The 16,261-nt window shown below is 49.9% G+C and overlaps 2 protein-coding genes across 2 annotated transcripts; both read right to left on the bottom strand.

Moving 5' to 3' along the window:
* Nucleotides 1-8,639: 8,639 nt before the first annotated feature.
* Nucleotides 8,640-10,779, bottom strand: CC1G_02400 (hypothetical protein). Its single transcript, XM_001830897.2, has 14 exons — nucleotides 10,637-10,779; nucleotides 10,539-10,562; nucleotides 10,348-10,404; nucleotides 10,259-10,283; nucleotides 10,148-10,195; nucleotides 10,068-10,094; nucleotides 9,969-10,003; nucleotides 9,816-9,897; nucleotides 9,628-9,738; nucleotides 9,486-9,565; nucleotides 9,330-9,422; nucleotides 9,165-9,274; nucleotides 9,044-9,112; nucleotides 8,640-8,985 (listed from the first exon to the last, which is right to left on the bottom strand). Exons 1-14 carry the CDS (start codon nucleotides 10,668-10,670, stop codon nucleotides 8,782-8,784), a joined length of 999 nt encoding a protein of 332 aa, XP_001830949.2. The 5' UTR covers nucleotides 10,671-10,779; the 3' UTR covers nucleotides 8,640-8,781.
* Nucleotides 10,780-13,211: 2,432 nt separating this feature from the next.
* Nucleotides 13,212-15,243, bottom strand: CC1G_02399 (lariat debranching enzyme; the record flags this gene model as incomplete). Its single annotated transcript, XM_001830896.1, has 6 exons — nucleotides 13,212-13,291; nucleotides 13,364-14,367; nucleotides 14,426-14,544; nucleotides 14,609-14,694; nucleotides 14,780-14,985; nucleotides 15,047-15,243. 6 exons carry the CDS (start codon nucleotides 15,241-15,243, stop codon nucleotides 13,212-13,214), a joined length of 1,692 nt encoding a protein of 563 aa, XP_001830948.1.
* Nucleotides 15,244-16,261: the final 1,018 nt, after the last annotated feature.

Raw genomic sequence — 16,261 nt, 5'->3', positions numbered from 1 at the left:
GGTGTTGATGACGTCCTGGTCTGCTGTACCAGTGTCACTTAGATCCGTCGTGAAGCCAAAGACCGAACTATTGGAGTGTTCCCGGGCTACCACTTGTGCTACGTACAACAGATCGTCTAGCGTGTACTTAGTAACAATGGGCATAACCCGTTCCAAACCTGAGGAGTCGTAGAGCTCGCCATCGAAGTCGTCGTCTCCATCATCTTCGACTTGGATGGGATTGACTTCTGTCCCAAGATCACCTTCTGGGGCCGTAGAGGGTCCTCCTTCTTTGCCTTCTTCGGGTTCCACCTTTGGGCCTTTCGGGGCTTCCATCCTCTTCAGCCTCTTGTCCAATGTTCTGGCATTGGCTCTGCTCTCCCTCTTCAATTCTGCCAGAATCCTCCGCTGGTCGGCTGTTGAGAGCCGTACTTGGACCGCCATTCTAAAGTTACGATCTAAGCACGCCAGGAAGTCCTGGACTAACGTCCTTTCTGAAAGGAGTTGGATTTTCCTCTTCCTTTCGGTCTCTCGAATTTTTGAGACCTCTGTTCTGACCTTCGCAATTAGGTCCATCAACTTCTGTTCCTCATGCATCTTAATCCTAACATATCTGTTGAAGATTTTCTCCAACTTATCAAGGCTTCCTTCTTGGAGTTCCTTGATGCCAGGATAGTAAGACAGAATTTCTGCCTTGAATTGCGCATATGTCCCGTCTCTGTATTGGGTCAGCCGGGACCACTGATCCTTTAAATCGACTTTCTTTACGAAGTCGACCAACGCCTTCTTTTTGTGCCTGTCCAGCACTACGCTCGCTTGCTCAAACATCGTCTCCATCCGCTCGATGTAAGCCCATACTTCTGCCGCCGTGTCATCTTCCAACACTAAGTGGCTCGCCTTCCATAATTGAGGAACCCTAGGGTTCTTATACAACTGTTGGGTTGTCAAGTGATCAACCCTGGGATCCATGGAAATCTCGTATTCCATCTTGTGGTGGTTTTGTAACAACGGAGAGATTAAGGGTGCTTTTTCGTGGGTAGGAGTCTCGAAGTTCGAAACTGAAGGCTTTTGTTCTCGTTGAACAGAAGTAGCCGTTTGAATTACCGGCGGTTGTGGAACGTTAACTTGTTCCTTTCCTCTCGGCGTTTCTCTTAAGACGCTCGTTTTCTTCGTCCTTTTTCTTCTTCTTGCCCTGCGTTCAGGGAGTCGTTCGATATCCTCTTCGCTCTTGTTTCCAAAATCCACAAAGCTTTCCCTTGTAGTAGGTTCGCTTGGTGTATTTGTAGTGGGCTCTGAAGTCGAACTTCTATCCTCTGAAGTAGCGCGTTGCTTTCCTTTGTCTCTTTTGTGAGATCGAAGGCTACCTTCTACTCTCGTCACTTCCGGCGGGGAAGTTCTACCTCGTTTTCTTTCTGTTACTGGACTAAGTTCTTTACCTTCTTCTCGCTGGCTTAAAGAAGCTTCTAGCGGACTATAAGGTTTGGGAACTGCTGGGGATTGAACTGACTTTCCTAAGTCTTCTAAGGATAAGTCCGAAAAATCGCCTTCAGTGGCGGAAGACTCTGGTGACGCGGTAGCTACTTCTAAACGGATGTTTCTCGAAGTAAAGTGGCTCGTTGGGAGTTCCTAGTGAAGATGGAAACCCTAATTCTGCGACGTCGGTTTTGAGTTTGTCTAACCGACGGTACGAAACGCTTTCTGCTTTTGGTAATTCAAAGCCGCCGGGGAAACTTGGTCCCTGACTGGCTCCTAACTGGGAAGTTGGAGGAACTGATTCCTCTTCTGACTCTGTCGCTGCGCCGGGATCAACTAGATCTTCAACTGCGGCTTCTTCGTCTTCTCCAGAGGTAGTTTTTGCTTTTGCCTCCTTGATTTGACGTTTTAGCGCTCTATCCGACTCTAGCTCTTGGTATTCCAAAGGTTGTCCCTGACGCTGTCTTCTCGTAGTTCTTTCTTCAAACGCTTTTCCTGTGAGCGGATTTATTCGCGCCTCAACAGATGGTTTTGGTGCCTTAGGATTTCTTTTCTTGATAGTGGAAATCTCGTAGGCTTTTTGGTTTCCCGGCGGACGTTGGATCGAGCTCAAAGACCTAAGTCCGAACTCAAGATCTGACGCAGCCGAAAGGTCGTGCTACACTTGTCTTTAAGTCCTGCTTTCGCAAAACTTCGTCTACTTAAACTTGGAAATTGGACAACCCCTCGCGGTGGGCTCCAAATGATGTGCTGGCTAGCACAGAAAGCACAAAGAAGAGCAAGAAGACAACCGGCGGTCCCGAATCGAGTGGAACTTGTTGTGAGACAAGTGACACGAAGATGAAGACCGACGGCCGAATCTAAAGACTTTTAGGTACTGTCTGTACGTTGGCACGCAAGTTCGATGGGGTTGTTGTTTTTAGTAGACTAAGTTAACGAGGAGAAGACTCTCTGACTCGTATAGAACGGTTTTTAGGGCTTTAGAGCTTTGAAAAGGCTCTTGACTTTATACGGATGGTGTTTGGTATTTTTGTTGTGCTCTACACACAAGGGAAACACTAAGTGCGACTCGTGACTCGATTTAAACACGACTTAGACTCGAAACTCGAATTTGAACTCGAAAAATACGTAAACTCGTCCCGGCGGGATCACTCGTTGACTCGTTTTTAAAAACCCGGACTCGTGTATTCACGCGCAAATTCTAACTCGACTCTGACTCGCTAACTGGTTCACTCGACGCTCGGAGACTTCCTCTTTATTTTACTGAACGACTTGTGTCGATCAGGACAAGATATATAATCGAGTCAAAGGGGTATCTGTTGATTCTTTTGCCCGGCGGGCCTATATATATGGTACAAAATGTTTGACTACGAGCTTTAAAACAAAGACTAGCAAAGACTATAAAACAAACCGAATACATGCGCATGATACAGAAAAGGAGAGTAGAGAGACGGAGCGGAGGTACGAGAGAATCAGAAATACGAAATAGGAAAGAAACGCGACAAAAGAAGCCCCGGCGGTGTCGTGCCGAGTATGCCCATAGGCGTCTATTGATGCGCTGTTGAAGCGCGTGGATTTTGGTAGTTCCCGTCCAGTCGGAACGGAACCAATGTGTGGTGGGAAACTCCATTGTTACTCCGTGAAGATGCTTCCGCGGAAACAGATGGTATACCCCTTTTGTAACTACCGCCGGAGGGCGGCGTATGGATTCATCGTTCTGTCCCTTCTCTCTGTACTACTTCTTTTTCTGTTGACAGGTCATGGGACTGTTAGTACCCTGTTTCATCTGTCCTAGAGAGGACACCTGTCCAACGGAATAGAACATCTCGTGTGATCCGTTCCTGGTCCCGTCGTTCTGGCTTATCTTATCTCGGCTTCTATCTTATCGATCTCGTACCTAATACGTAGAGGTCCCCTTTTAGCTTTCCGCGACTGATGGCTGATTCCGACCGTCCGGCGGCGCTTATGGGCGTTCCCTCTTAGGGTACTGACAGGCGCTGGTGCTAAGTGTCGTCGTTCTGGTTAAGTCGCTACTAGCTTTCTAGTCGATTTGAAGTCGATCGTGCACTCCCATGGATAGTCTTGCTCCCGGCGGTGAGGACTTCGTGCCGAATTCTCACTACCGTAGTTCGATCTTCAATCGGTCCAGTACACATCCTTAACCCGTCAATTACTACAGTATCAACGATGCGTTACGTTCAACCTCTTTCAGAGTCGTTCTTAGAGTTCGACTTAGTTGACGACTCTGGGCTCGGTCTCAACTCATACGACAGAATAAGTGACCGCCGGTTATGAAAAACACAGTGCCTTAGGGCTTTTCAGTCACTTATCGAGATGTACGTTTTACCGGACGAAATTAGTCCGGCGGTGTGTTATTCGCGGTTTTTGAAGGGTCAGATGACCCTCAGGCGTAACAACGGGAGAGAGTTGTTCACGTGCTACCTTCCTGCTCAGTCGAAGACCTTGATCCATCACTCGGCTTTGCCTCCGAGCTGGATCTCCTACGTTACTGATACTGGTTACTGAAAATTGAAAATAACTAAAAGAGCGCGCTTCGCCGCAGAGCCTGCTACTACCGAACTCCGCCTATGTACATACCCACTGCCTCTTAGCACAAACCTCTTCATCACACAAGCAACTTAACATTGTTCATTGCACTATACTTAGTATGTAGGTCAAATTCCGAAAATTGTGTCCGTTCTTGCACGTTCGTCCCAGAACCTAAAACGTCGAAGACTCGAAGTCCAAACAATTCCTGGCTGGCATGTCACGTCAATTCGTCCTTGCAAGACAAATCTTTGGAGGTTTGGAGATTATCAGCGGAGGATGGACCGATGGTGCGGCTGGTCAGCAAAGCCCTGCAAAGGGAGGCTCTGGTGGTTAATGATGATGATTTCTGCTTGTATCTACACAAAGCACCTGTCAGAACAACCAATCCCCGATCTTCATGCGGCGGATAAGGACCCCAACGCTCCATTACCGTGCCGTGAATGTTCATAGTCGCTTTGCGCAAAGCACTTCCCGACCCCTTCACCACCGTGACCGCGAACCACCGTGACCGCGAATTCCGCATCCTAACCACGATCGGTCCGCGCGATGAGAATCTGAGATGCAGAGGCGAGCGCGTTGGGATCCAGATGACACAGTCGCAGATACTAGACTCCAACGAAGGGCGACAGTCGTTTTCATGCGCGCGAAGTCATGCGGTACGCAGTCATCGGTAAAGCTATTGATAGAGCGCCTTCAAACAAAAGCAGAGGGGCATACAAACATAGAATTAGCAATTCCTCGACATCTCACGCGATGTTCCGAACATGTTCGACCCTCGAAAATCACGGATTCTTCATCAGCCAGCTGACAACTTCCCGTTCCCATTCACATCATGACCTCCGTCAGTCTAAATTTCGATCCACGGAATTCGGCAAGCTACACGAGACAAGGGACACCCAGGCCGCGGTCTGAATCCTCGTGACAATCGGCAAGCAACACCGGCCTGTGGTATTGGATCTCCAAGACAGGGGTCTTCAGCGCCGGTGCCAGCAGCCTGTATAAAGGTGAACGCATCGATAGGAATTTAGGAAACCGTCGTTCCACCAGAGATAAGATACTCCAAGCCATCCTTGGAGTCGATAAAGTTCTTTGTACGAGCACGGATTTAGTAGCGTCCACGATGTGTCGCCCTCACATGCCATCGTCTCCGACCTCTGGCTCATCAAGCATTCCACACCAAAGAACGAAGTGATCCTCACCTTCAATGATTTTGACAGTGAACCACCAGATTTGCGATGAAATATCGAGTCAGAAGACAGCCTGGGATGAGTAGCCATATATCATTGTCGAGGTCGGGACACGAGCAGGCCGACGAGCGAGGAGCAGCATTCGTCCTGATTAAATGGTCTCCAACTCATCAACGGAAGCAAGCAATCGACCGCGGATATGTTCGACAAACCTTTGGGGGGCGCAGAAGCGAATTCAGGCCATACGCACACGCAAACGGCAGGATGAACGCGAACACGACATCGTACATGGTTGTCGTTAGACCTGGTCCTTGTCCGTCGCGCTGCGCTGAGACTCAGATCCTGTAACAAAACAGAGGCACTGAGGCAGCCACCTTAAAGGTCCCAGCTTGCATTTTCGTGGGAGAACAGAGCGCCAAGACCCTGGTGCAGCTCTATTGAAGACCTACTACTACAGGGTAGTAGCAGGAATAATTAATAAATACAGTAGCGATCAAAAATAATGCACGTGAGCGCGTTTGGGCACACCCACCGAAGACTAGCCTTAGAACACATTTTTCTTTACACAACGCTATGGGAGGTAATGATTCTTGTTGGCGTTTGTTTTGGTTGGGTATCAGTGTTCAAAATCTCGGAAATTACAACAATTGAACGAAATCCCGCCGCTGGAGGAGCATCAAAAATGACGCTCGTGGGAACAACAAGTGTAGTCGCGTCGTAAATTGAACCACCACATTCCATCCTCGCTCATTTGCCCAATAACACATCTCTCCTCTTGAAACTTTGAGTAACTGTTCTCCAGATCGTTGTCTTGCACTGTACCAATGGTCACTTGCACACCTACAAAAAAAGCCTACATTTACCGACGCCGGAAGTACGACAACGAAAGTTTCACCGAAATCGCTCGCGCCCTCAATATTGACCGAACCGTCGTGTCACGAAACTTCTACAAACTCGAGAAGCAAGGTCCCAACCCAGACTTTTACGCTGTCACCAAGAAATCCGGCAGGCCACGCGTAATCACACCACATGGGGAACGACGTGCCTTGAGGCTCATCAATACCGGAGCTGGGCGTGATGCAACGGATGTCCAGCGCAAATTATTCCCCAATTATTCCCCCATGACAGTCCGTCGGATGTTCAAGGATGTTCATACGGAAAGGTCTGAATGGCCGAGTACGGCAGAAGAAGCCTTGGCTGTCCAAAAAGAACATCAAAAGCCGACTTAACTGGGCTCAGACGTGGTCTCGGCGGCGGGAATATTTCTGGCGCAAGGTTTGGTTCAGCGACGAGTCCAAATTCAATTTGTTTGGCTCGGATGGACGCTCCTACTGCAGGAGAATGCCCGGTGACGCGTTGAAGCCGCAAAATGTCAAGAAAACTGTCAAACACGGCGGGGGTAGCATCATGGTCTGGGGATGCATCTCTTGGCATGGCCCGGGGCGGCTTTATCGTATCGAGGGACGTATGAATGGGCCCAAGTACGTCTCTATTCTCTCAGATGCCTTCCTAGGTTCTGTCCAGGACCGGAAACGCCAGCCCCGGTCTGTCATTTTTCAACAAGATAATGACCCAAAGCACACATCAAAGGTTGCCAAGGAGTGGTTCCGCGAAAATTCAATCCGAGTTCTCCCATGGCCGGCATCCTCCCCTGACCAAAATATTATCGAGCACTTATGGGAACATCTGGATCGCAAAGTGCGCGCTCGCACAACTCAACCCCGAAATCTGGACGAACTGTAGGCAGCACTTCAGGAAGAATGGGACAAGATTGATGTGTCTTATATCCGTCGGCTTTACGACTCAATTCCAAGGCGGATTGATGCCGTGATAAGAGCTAAAGGACATTGGACAAAGTATTAATGGTATGTGGATTTCGGAGGTCATTGCTTGGTTCCCCACTGAGATTCTTTCCTTTCAGTTTCACTGTATATTATCTTATTAGCCGCTCTTTACTAATCACTCTCCCATTCATTCAATTTTGCGTGATTCCGCTTCATACTTGGAAGTCCAAATGTAATATACTGTAGCTCTAATCATACCAAATTTCATAAGTTTCTGTTCAGCGTAGAATTCAGAAAATGAAGATGATCTTCGAAGATGAAGAAAAATGAGTCACGTGCATTATTTTTGATCGCTACTGTATAGTAATCCCTCACGTGAAACTTCCCGCGCGCGTTAAGCGCGCGCGAACGCGCAAAACCTGGGCTCGCAATATGATGTTCATGCCAACCCAGCAATGCTCAATTACTGCAGATTCGATAGAACTATCGCTCTAAGGCTGATAAATTGGTTCTAAGTGCTCCCTGCTGCCCTTGCATCCTTCTATACTCCATGAAATCTGAATACTGTTTGAAAGTGTGCCTAAATTCTCATTTCGGGCATGCATTGGGCCCAGTCCAACCACGGAACGACTCGGGACGCTGGATGAAGCGCTATAAAGATATCTGAGGCTTTACTTCCACTTTGAACTGGGATTGAGGACGGCACACACCTCGGACACATGAACAAGCCTTGAACAAGGTAGTTCCTCACCCGGATTGCTGCCCAAGCACCAACTACCTCTCCTGCCTACTAGCCGCTCTCATTTGCCTTAGTCTATGACCTTCCATGCTAAACTTCCCACCTCGGGTGCTCATGTCATCCAAGCTTGAGTTCTTGAGCCTTCGAGTACGGTCATGTACGATTGCCATTGAGATGACCTTCCGAATCATTCGGACAGAGATTAGATGCATCACCGATTCCTACTGCCGCCCGCGTCGTTATCGCGTCGTCCTCGTGCCGAGTAACGACCTTCTAAATGGGCAACGGCGCTCGATTTGGAGAAATTATAGTGAGAAACCCTAGGAAACCATCAAAAAGCCACCACTTTAGGGAAAACCCCATGAATTATAGTGAAAATGGCCGAAAGCGTCACTTCTCCTGACTTCCCGCACCTACCCCAGCTCGAGCTGCAGAAGTCAAGGAAGCCTAGGATGCTGTGAGACGTCATATACTGTAGATATCCTCCCTTCTCTCTTCCCTCTCTCTTCCCCTTTCCTCTTTTGGAATTATTTTTTCTTTTCTTTTTCTTTTTTCTTTTTCACCCACATACACCAGTATCGAGCCGAAATTTTGGCCATGGTACATCCCCGTTTGAAGGGTATATAGAGGCAAAAATTGAGAGAGACGTGGATGGATCTGTGTGTCGAGTTGAGCTGGGCCGGGGACATGGAATCGTAACCGCGCAGGAGGACAGAGCGTTTCCTTCGACGGAGTGTGGTCTCAGAGGTTAACATTCGAGCTGAACTCCAGTGGGAGCGCTGCTGTTGCCGTGGTAGCTTCATGTATGATATTCACTTTAATCTACCGTACTCTGGTTAATGAAGTGCCGCTTTCCCTCTTTGTTGAGCGCGTTCCCGTGGTGCGTCGAAGGGCGAGGGAAATCGCCAAGCTGGTTGGCGCCGAAACTGCTTGTCCAATCCTTGCATTCCCGTATTCCAGTGAGTAATGTACAGAAACTACAGAGTCCAGATGATCGCCATCGCTCCGATACTTCTCTGTATTGGTATTTTCCTCTGCTTCCAAAGATCGTCTACGTGAAAAATTACAATCAGACGGGAGAGCCCAGCTTGACCGACGATCCACGGTCGTCATGGTCGATCTCGGATTCAGCCAGTGTGGCGGAATGATCGATTTCGTTCTGCGTCGGTGCATCAAAGTGCAGCACGGTCTCGTGTTCTTTCCGCACTTGAAGCTGGATGTTGGGGCCACTGGTTGTATTCCTGGTGGATTTCTCCGTCGAGAACACCGGTTCCTGAATGAAGTTGCCCGCTGAACGATGGGCGCGCGAGAGCGGATGTTTTGAGACTCACCGAGTGGAGCTGGATGTCGCTGATCATGTTCCTCAATACCTTCCGACAGAGGAGGGTATCCATCAGGGTCTGCGCTGACAGTGAGTTCCTCTCATCAAGCCCCATATACGCGGAGACGTACACCAGCATATACGCAACCTATTGGTACGCCTGTGATGAGAACGTACTCGGTGTTCGGGAACGCCAAATACAAGATCATTGTGACGCTGGCAAATGCACTCGCGATAAGCCCTGAGAACGGAAGTCGTAAGCGCAACAGACAAAATGTACAACCGGTGGGGCTTACCTGTCTGCACGGCCGTCCGAAATAGTCTCTTGACGACCCTCCCAGATCTCCTATACGTCGTCCTCGATGCTCTAATTGCCCAAAGCAAGACTCCTATTGAGAATCTTCATCAGTTGGACAGGCAATAATATTATTTCACAGCAACGACGAACGAACCTGCAATCAGCCAATCAGCCGCCACCTCCAGCGTCAGCCAAGCTGTGAGTGTAGCATTGAGGGTCGACAGCTCTTCGATTCTACCCATCGTGTTTGATAGCGTGAGTTCTCCGGAGATCATCGAGTGCGAGGGGGAACTCACGATGATAGCATCCATACCATGGCACCCTGAATGATCCCAAGGACCATCGCAGCGGTAGAGACAAGGACTAGCGGTATCACCAGGAAGAAGTTTTGCGTCAGTCGATATGCTCTGCGAATACCAGGCCCCAGGGTCAGCCTTCAAGCTTCAAGTCGCAACGGGCAACAGGGGTGATCTCGGATACCCACCGATAAGTCAGGAACAGCTGGGTCACGTAGGCCGTTAACGTCGTCATGATCGCAGACAGTGGGAAAGGCCAAATCTTTGGACCTGGAGAATGACAGAACCGCATCAGCGCTCAAGGTCGAAGATGCTAAAGAGAGACTCGGAATAGAACTTACGAAGAAGGGATTCGGGGTTTCCATAGTTCTCAATCCTTTGGTAAACATAAGAAAGTCGGCTTCTGCCCGCGAAGACCGGAGATAGGAAGCTGGACATACGAGTAATACCAGGTCATGTATAGTAGTCTAAGGCAACAGTTATCATGTTTCTTCGCGAGGAGGTAAAAGGAATGGCTTACGATAGGCAGTGGAAAGCGGTCATTAGAAATATCAGACCCATCGGATAGCTGTCCAAGAGAGTAGACTGAGATTCAGCAGGCGCCTGCAAGGTGCAAAGCGGAGAGTCCTACGTGATCCATTTTGGGTCCTTGAAGCCTACGTATCACCCCGCCATGAGCGCTCTCCCCGGAATATCAGATCAGAAACATGCAGAACTTACCAGAGGAATAATAGGTCGCATATTGAAACGTCAGAACTCCAAAGAGGTAGGTTTGCACTGTTGAGAGAGGCGGGGTGTAAGTGATCTGCAGGTGCTTCGTCGCCTAATCACGTAGTAGATCCCCCTCGGAAATGGCGTCCTCCCAGCGATCTCTACTACGCCGCACAGGCTTCCTATAGAGTCGAACGTACATATTGAGGCGACCAATGACGCTCCTAAATGAATCGCCATTCAATCGAGCCCACAAATGAGCAAACCGCGTCCACATTTAGCGGTTAATTGGACTTACCAACCGTCGATGAAATGAAGCTACCACTGCTCATGTTGCCTGCACCAGGCTCCCTCTCAGAGGATTAAGCACGTCGAAATGGAAAGAGATGTGAAGGAGCGGAAAGAGTTGGAGTTGACGAGAAGAGGGAAGGTGAAGGAGTGGGGGCAACGCATGGTCGGCGACACAACGGCCATTAGGTTATAAAGAGCCACTTACCCGAATATAGGACGGTTTGTTCAATTCGATGACAGATCTTTGTCTCATTTAGGGAAGGTTGTACGTTATACTTACCGGGCGGTCTCCCTGGCCTTCACACTCTCGAACGCTCGACCCGAGTCCGAGCTGCAACAGACTTAGCCCACTCCAGCAGTGGTACTTCTTCCATTGCATGTTTTTTGTTCCCCTTTGTTTCAGCGCATCCCCGTGGTCCCGGGCCGTCTAATGGGTGTGAGGGAAATCGGCAAGCCTGGGATTGGTGCTGAGGTTCAATTTGCTTGTCTAATGCTTTCCTTCCAAACAGGGACAACTACGGTAGACAACTACATATACTAAAAGGAAAATAATGCACTTCATCACCGTCACTTGTCTCATTTTCGGTTGCGGCCCACCCAACTTGAACATCCCCACTGTACGGTCGGCGGGAACGTCGTGGATGAAATTCCCGCGCGGGCGACCTTCGGCAGTTTTGGAAGCGAAACCAAATAGGGTTTCATCGCCCCTATCTAGCAGTGCCCAACCCAATAGAGGGCTGAACAGCCCAGTACGACCGTAGACATCGCTTTAAATTGTCCAATAATCACCAAAAACGCCTCCCAATACTGGAGAGGATATCATAAGCGATTTAGACAGTCTTTTGGAACATATATATACATCCTACAGAACACAATCTCAGCCGGGAGAGTGTTTGGGCTACGGCAAAGGATCAGGGAGGCACCATTGCCACCCGAGGGCGCTCTCGGATAAACCATCGTGGAATGCAAAAGAGCTATGAAACTGACCTTAATTAACGTGTACTGCCCCGGACCCACACCCGGTGCTCCTATGATGACGATTCACCATTACTGTAACCCTGCGCGAACTTCTTCGAAGCTTGAATGGGCCACTTTCGGATCCTGAAGACGTTGGTCAATTGAGCTATGACTTGCGTTAGAGTCCATATGTGATGTTTTCCCAGACGTAAGGGTAATAAGAAAAGGGAGGCTCACGAGAGCCTGACTACCGGAGTTGCCAATGTTACACACTCCTTTTTGGGATGACGACAGGCTGATTGCGAGTTAGATGTTGGGCACGAAGCGAAAGGTACAGATTTCCGTGCACTGGAATGACCCTCTACCGCCTGAAGCCGAGGAGTCAAGCTTAGAATACAGCCTAGGTGTGGCTGTGTCGCTTTAGGGCTGGTCAAGCTGGCCCCGCGTATTTACGACTTCCATTCGACAAGAGTCTACTCATTGAGCTAAAAATGATTTATTAAGATGCTCTCCTGGCCCATATGATATTGTTGGCTGTATCTAAGGCCCTTTAAGCCCTCCGGAGCACTCAAGACAGAGTGAAGGAAGGGGAAATAGGGACCTCAGCCATTTTCGGTCGACGAAGCAAAGCCACCGAAAGTTGCTCGCGCGAGAATTTCATCCACGACGTTCCCGCCGACGATACCCACTGAGGCTCAGGGCGATGAAACGGCGAAAATACTTAGAAACTGAGGCATACCCAGCGGGTAAACGCAATTCCTTGTGCACTATCGGGTATTCTCGCCAGAAATAGGAAGCATCGACTGGCGCTTGAGTTCCAAGTCCAATTTCTCGATTACCCGGGTCAGTTACAGCTTCTGACAGTTACTTCTTTTTCTCTAACACACAGAGGTTTACTAGTAGTGTAGACCCTATGGAATTTGAGAGATCCCAACACCACGGTGCACACGGTTCCTGTGAATGTAGGCACCCTTGAGCGATTACTCGTGTATCACGACCTCCCAGTCGTCGTGAGTGGTTGTCCAGACCCACCCCGTCGCGTTAGAACCAAGCTAACGATGAGTAATGCTCCTTGGTTGATCAGATTCGTCGACCCACGTTTGGAACAGGATTTCATGCGCGATGGAAAGCTTCCAAGACTGGATTTGATTTCACTGACGTCCACGCTAGCGCTCGCAACGCATAAGACCCGTTCGCCTCGTATTCAAAACAGAATGGACTCCGATAGAGGTTCACGGTATCCGAGTGGCTGGATCGAAGTTCGAAGTGCACACAGTGTATGCACGGCAGTCTTATCAGCGAGAAACACAAGATGTCAACCATGGCAGATGCAGACCACCACCACGACGCCCACACCTCGAGTCTGATATTCGCTCAGCACCGCCAGGTCCCCTAAGATTCAGAAGATGACTCTCATCGACGCTCGGTCTGGGAAATGGGCTCGTGATAGGGCAAGAAAACATACTACGCTTTCCCTGTAAACAGCTCTATACTCTGGCCTTTTTAGTTCTATCACCTGTTGTACATATATTGAACTCGAGATTTGTGTACAGCCCAATCACTTAACCAATATACGCGAACCCAACGCAAAAATCAAGCGCTAATCCCCTTCCCATTCCGCACCATCACCGACCCATATTCACCTTATCCTCAATCCCCAACATCTTACAAAACGCAACCGTCTGCGGGTTAGGGTAATGCGGTGCTACAAAAAGTCCAATCCAAGCACCCACTTCAACGCACGTTCAATAAAAGCAGGAAATAGAAGACGACTCACGCTGTCGATTCCGATTAGCACCCTCCGTCTCCGCACACGGTCCAGGCGCAGTCTTCTCAAAGACCTGTACGTCTTCCACTTTCAACAGTCGCTGCTCGTGCTTCACAGACCCACTGACCGCGCCACCAGCAGATGGAATGCTATCAGAGGACTCGCCACCACCACCGGAGGCCTTGATTAAATTCACCTCCACCCACTCCCTCTCCTTGGCCACCATCGCCCTCGCCTCCTCCTCCCCAGGGAAACCCCGTTGCAATTTCGACGTCGTGTTGAACCAGGGATGGAAGGCGCGTGTTATGGCTAGCCACTCGGGGTCGAAGGCGAGGGTTGGAGTTCGGCGTTGAGGTGGGGAGGTGGAGGTGGTGTCCATGGATGATGAGGGCTGGGAAGGCGATTGCTCAGGTTGGGAAGAGGACGACGCTGCCTGAGAAGAGGACGTCGATAATGATGAAGTAGAAGGCACGTCGATCTCGATAACCTCCAAAAACTGGCGCTTCGGTAGACACTTGTCCAATGCCAAAAACTTGGTTTCTCGAATGATGCGGGGTGGGAGATTCGAAGTCGGCGCTGGAGGGTGAGGTGCTGCAGGGACGGCTACAGGCGCAGGGGCGACATCCTCTTCCTCGTCGTCCAGCATGATTTCATCCGGGTTCGCTTTCGCCCGAGCTTGAGGAGGAAGTGGTGGGGCGGAAGGCTGCTCTACTGCGTCGGCGTCGGCGTCGGCCATCACGATCTCATCCGGGTTGTTGGACGGAGCACTGGGAGGTGCAATCGACGCTGCTACCTCCGCTTCATCCCCCTCATCATCGTCGTCTTCGATCGCTATTTCGTCTGGGTTGCTGGAAGACACAGGGACATGGGCAGGATTCTGAGCGTTCGAAGGGTCCTCTGCAGGCGCAGTTTCGTGCACGACGCTAGCCTCGAACCGGACGTGCAAGTGGGCAGCGAACCACCATTTCGGTTGGAGCGTCTGGAGGAGGCCCATCAGCGGTGGGGAGCCTAACCTGCCATCACAACTCATTTAGCAAGGAACTTGTGTGTAAAAGAGAACTGCACACCCACCTCCCGCTTTTGATATCGGCTTCGAAGAACCGTTTGCGCCGTAGGAGGCCCCGGAGGTCTCCGTGGTACGCGATGTTTTGAGGCCAGTCGTGTGAGACGAAGACGTCTGGGGAAGGGAGCTGGATAAAAGTCAGGTCAGGGTTCGATACTGACTACGATGGGATGGAAGGAAGGAAGATGTACAAGTGAGAGCCGCCGGATATCGAATTCGCGGGTGTGGTAGATGCTTCTCATGGAGGATTGGTCGTAGGGCAGTCGTTCGGGATGGCCTAAAGTGGGTAGCATATAGCGTTGAGCGAAGATCAGAAACCGCAGGGTTCGCGCGAATGAACAAACGGAGGAAGGCGAACGCACCTGTTCCGAAATCGTGTCCTTTGAAGATTCCAGAGATTCCAGAGACGCGTAGGCCATCGACTAGTACAGAGCCAGCGTGTCCCAGGAAGTACATGTTAGGAGCAAGCCATCCACCATGGTACAGCTCCCAGAGGTAGTTCGACGCCTCGTGGTTCCCGCCGATGACAATCGTCAAGACCGGGGCGACTTTCTCTCCCGTATAGTACCTATACCACGAGCATCAGCACACGATTAAGACTTTTAAATAGGTCAGAGGAGCATACCTACTTATGAAACTCTCCCAAAACCTTATACTTATTCGGAACGGCCATACATTGTAAATCCTGCGAGTTGCGGATGGCTTGGAAGTCGCCGCAGATGATGAGGAGGTCGACGGTGTAGTTGTTGATGGATTCTAGTCGGGCGAGTTCGGCATAGATTGAGTCGAGCTCGCCGTGGCAGCAGCCTTCGACTGCGATGCGCATGGTGGGTACGATGAGGAGAAGCTTGAGGCTGAGGACAAGCTTGAGGCTGAGGACAAGGCCTGTCGCGATCAGGATTCAGGACGCGATGGGGTGTTTGAGGATGTTAGGATTGGAGGGTGTTGCCGTCTCCGAGTCGCAAGAACCTACCCTCCCGGACGACTGCAATGCCTGGTACCCACCTCGTACCAAAGAAATTGCTCCAAAGTCCCAGTAAATTCTCATTTAGAAGCTACCACGTCACTATCCTCCGTCCTCGCTCTATCCCAGGGCACCCTAAAGAACGAGGATGACGCATTCCATGCACTGAGAATATCTTGAAACGCGATATCAGTCGACTCATACATACTAAACACGATATCAGGGCTTCATATCTGGACTTTGTATAGCTAGATTGCGGCGTTAGGCAGGGAAAAATGACAATGCCGGGTTTATTGAAAATCCGGGTCTGACAAAGATGATGTCCTGTAGGTATCGTGGACATCCTTGCTGACTGTCGATATTGCGACTGCTAATGGTTACTGCGAATCTGCACAGTAATTTGAAGGTTTCTCCGTGATAGACTTGTATTTCTCGGAGCGCGAGACCTAAAACGGCGGAATTTGCTCGATTATAGTGAAACTCAACCGTTCACAGCGCCCAAATTACTCGTGGGCGGGGTTCTGTGTTAAACTTAGTACTTCTGCTCGTTTCAATGGAAATGCCATGCAATGCCGCCCAGCTTCGCAGTCGGCTGACTGACTGAGAGACCCTTGAAACCCGAGACTCAGAGTCTCTATCTCATGTAGGATGCGCTGCGGCTATAATATCTATCAATGGAACTAGACACCATTATTGTATTTGGAATAGAACACGTTCAAAAAGATATTTAAGGGAATGCTGCGGTGGGTGGAGGACCTCAGACTGGTTCTCAAATCCCCACCCTTAGGCCCTACTTAAACTATCAACGTATACTGGTTCCCCTTAGTCTATCGTAGAAAACTTAGACTGACCTTATGCCAAACAGCGCCGGTCGGTACCC

Source organism: Coprinopsis cinerea, assembly GCF_000182895.1.
Source record: "Coprinopsis cinerea okayama7#130 chromosome 3 map unlocalized cont3.3, whole genome shotgun sequence".
In the NCBI taxonomy this organism is placed as follows: Eukaryota; Fungi; Basidiomycota; class Agaricomycetes; order Agaricales; family Psathyrellaceae; genus Coprinopsis; species Coprinopsis cinerea.
Note: the sequence above shows the minus strand (reverse complement) of the source record. Positions and strands in the feature narration are given on the sequence as shown.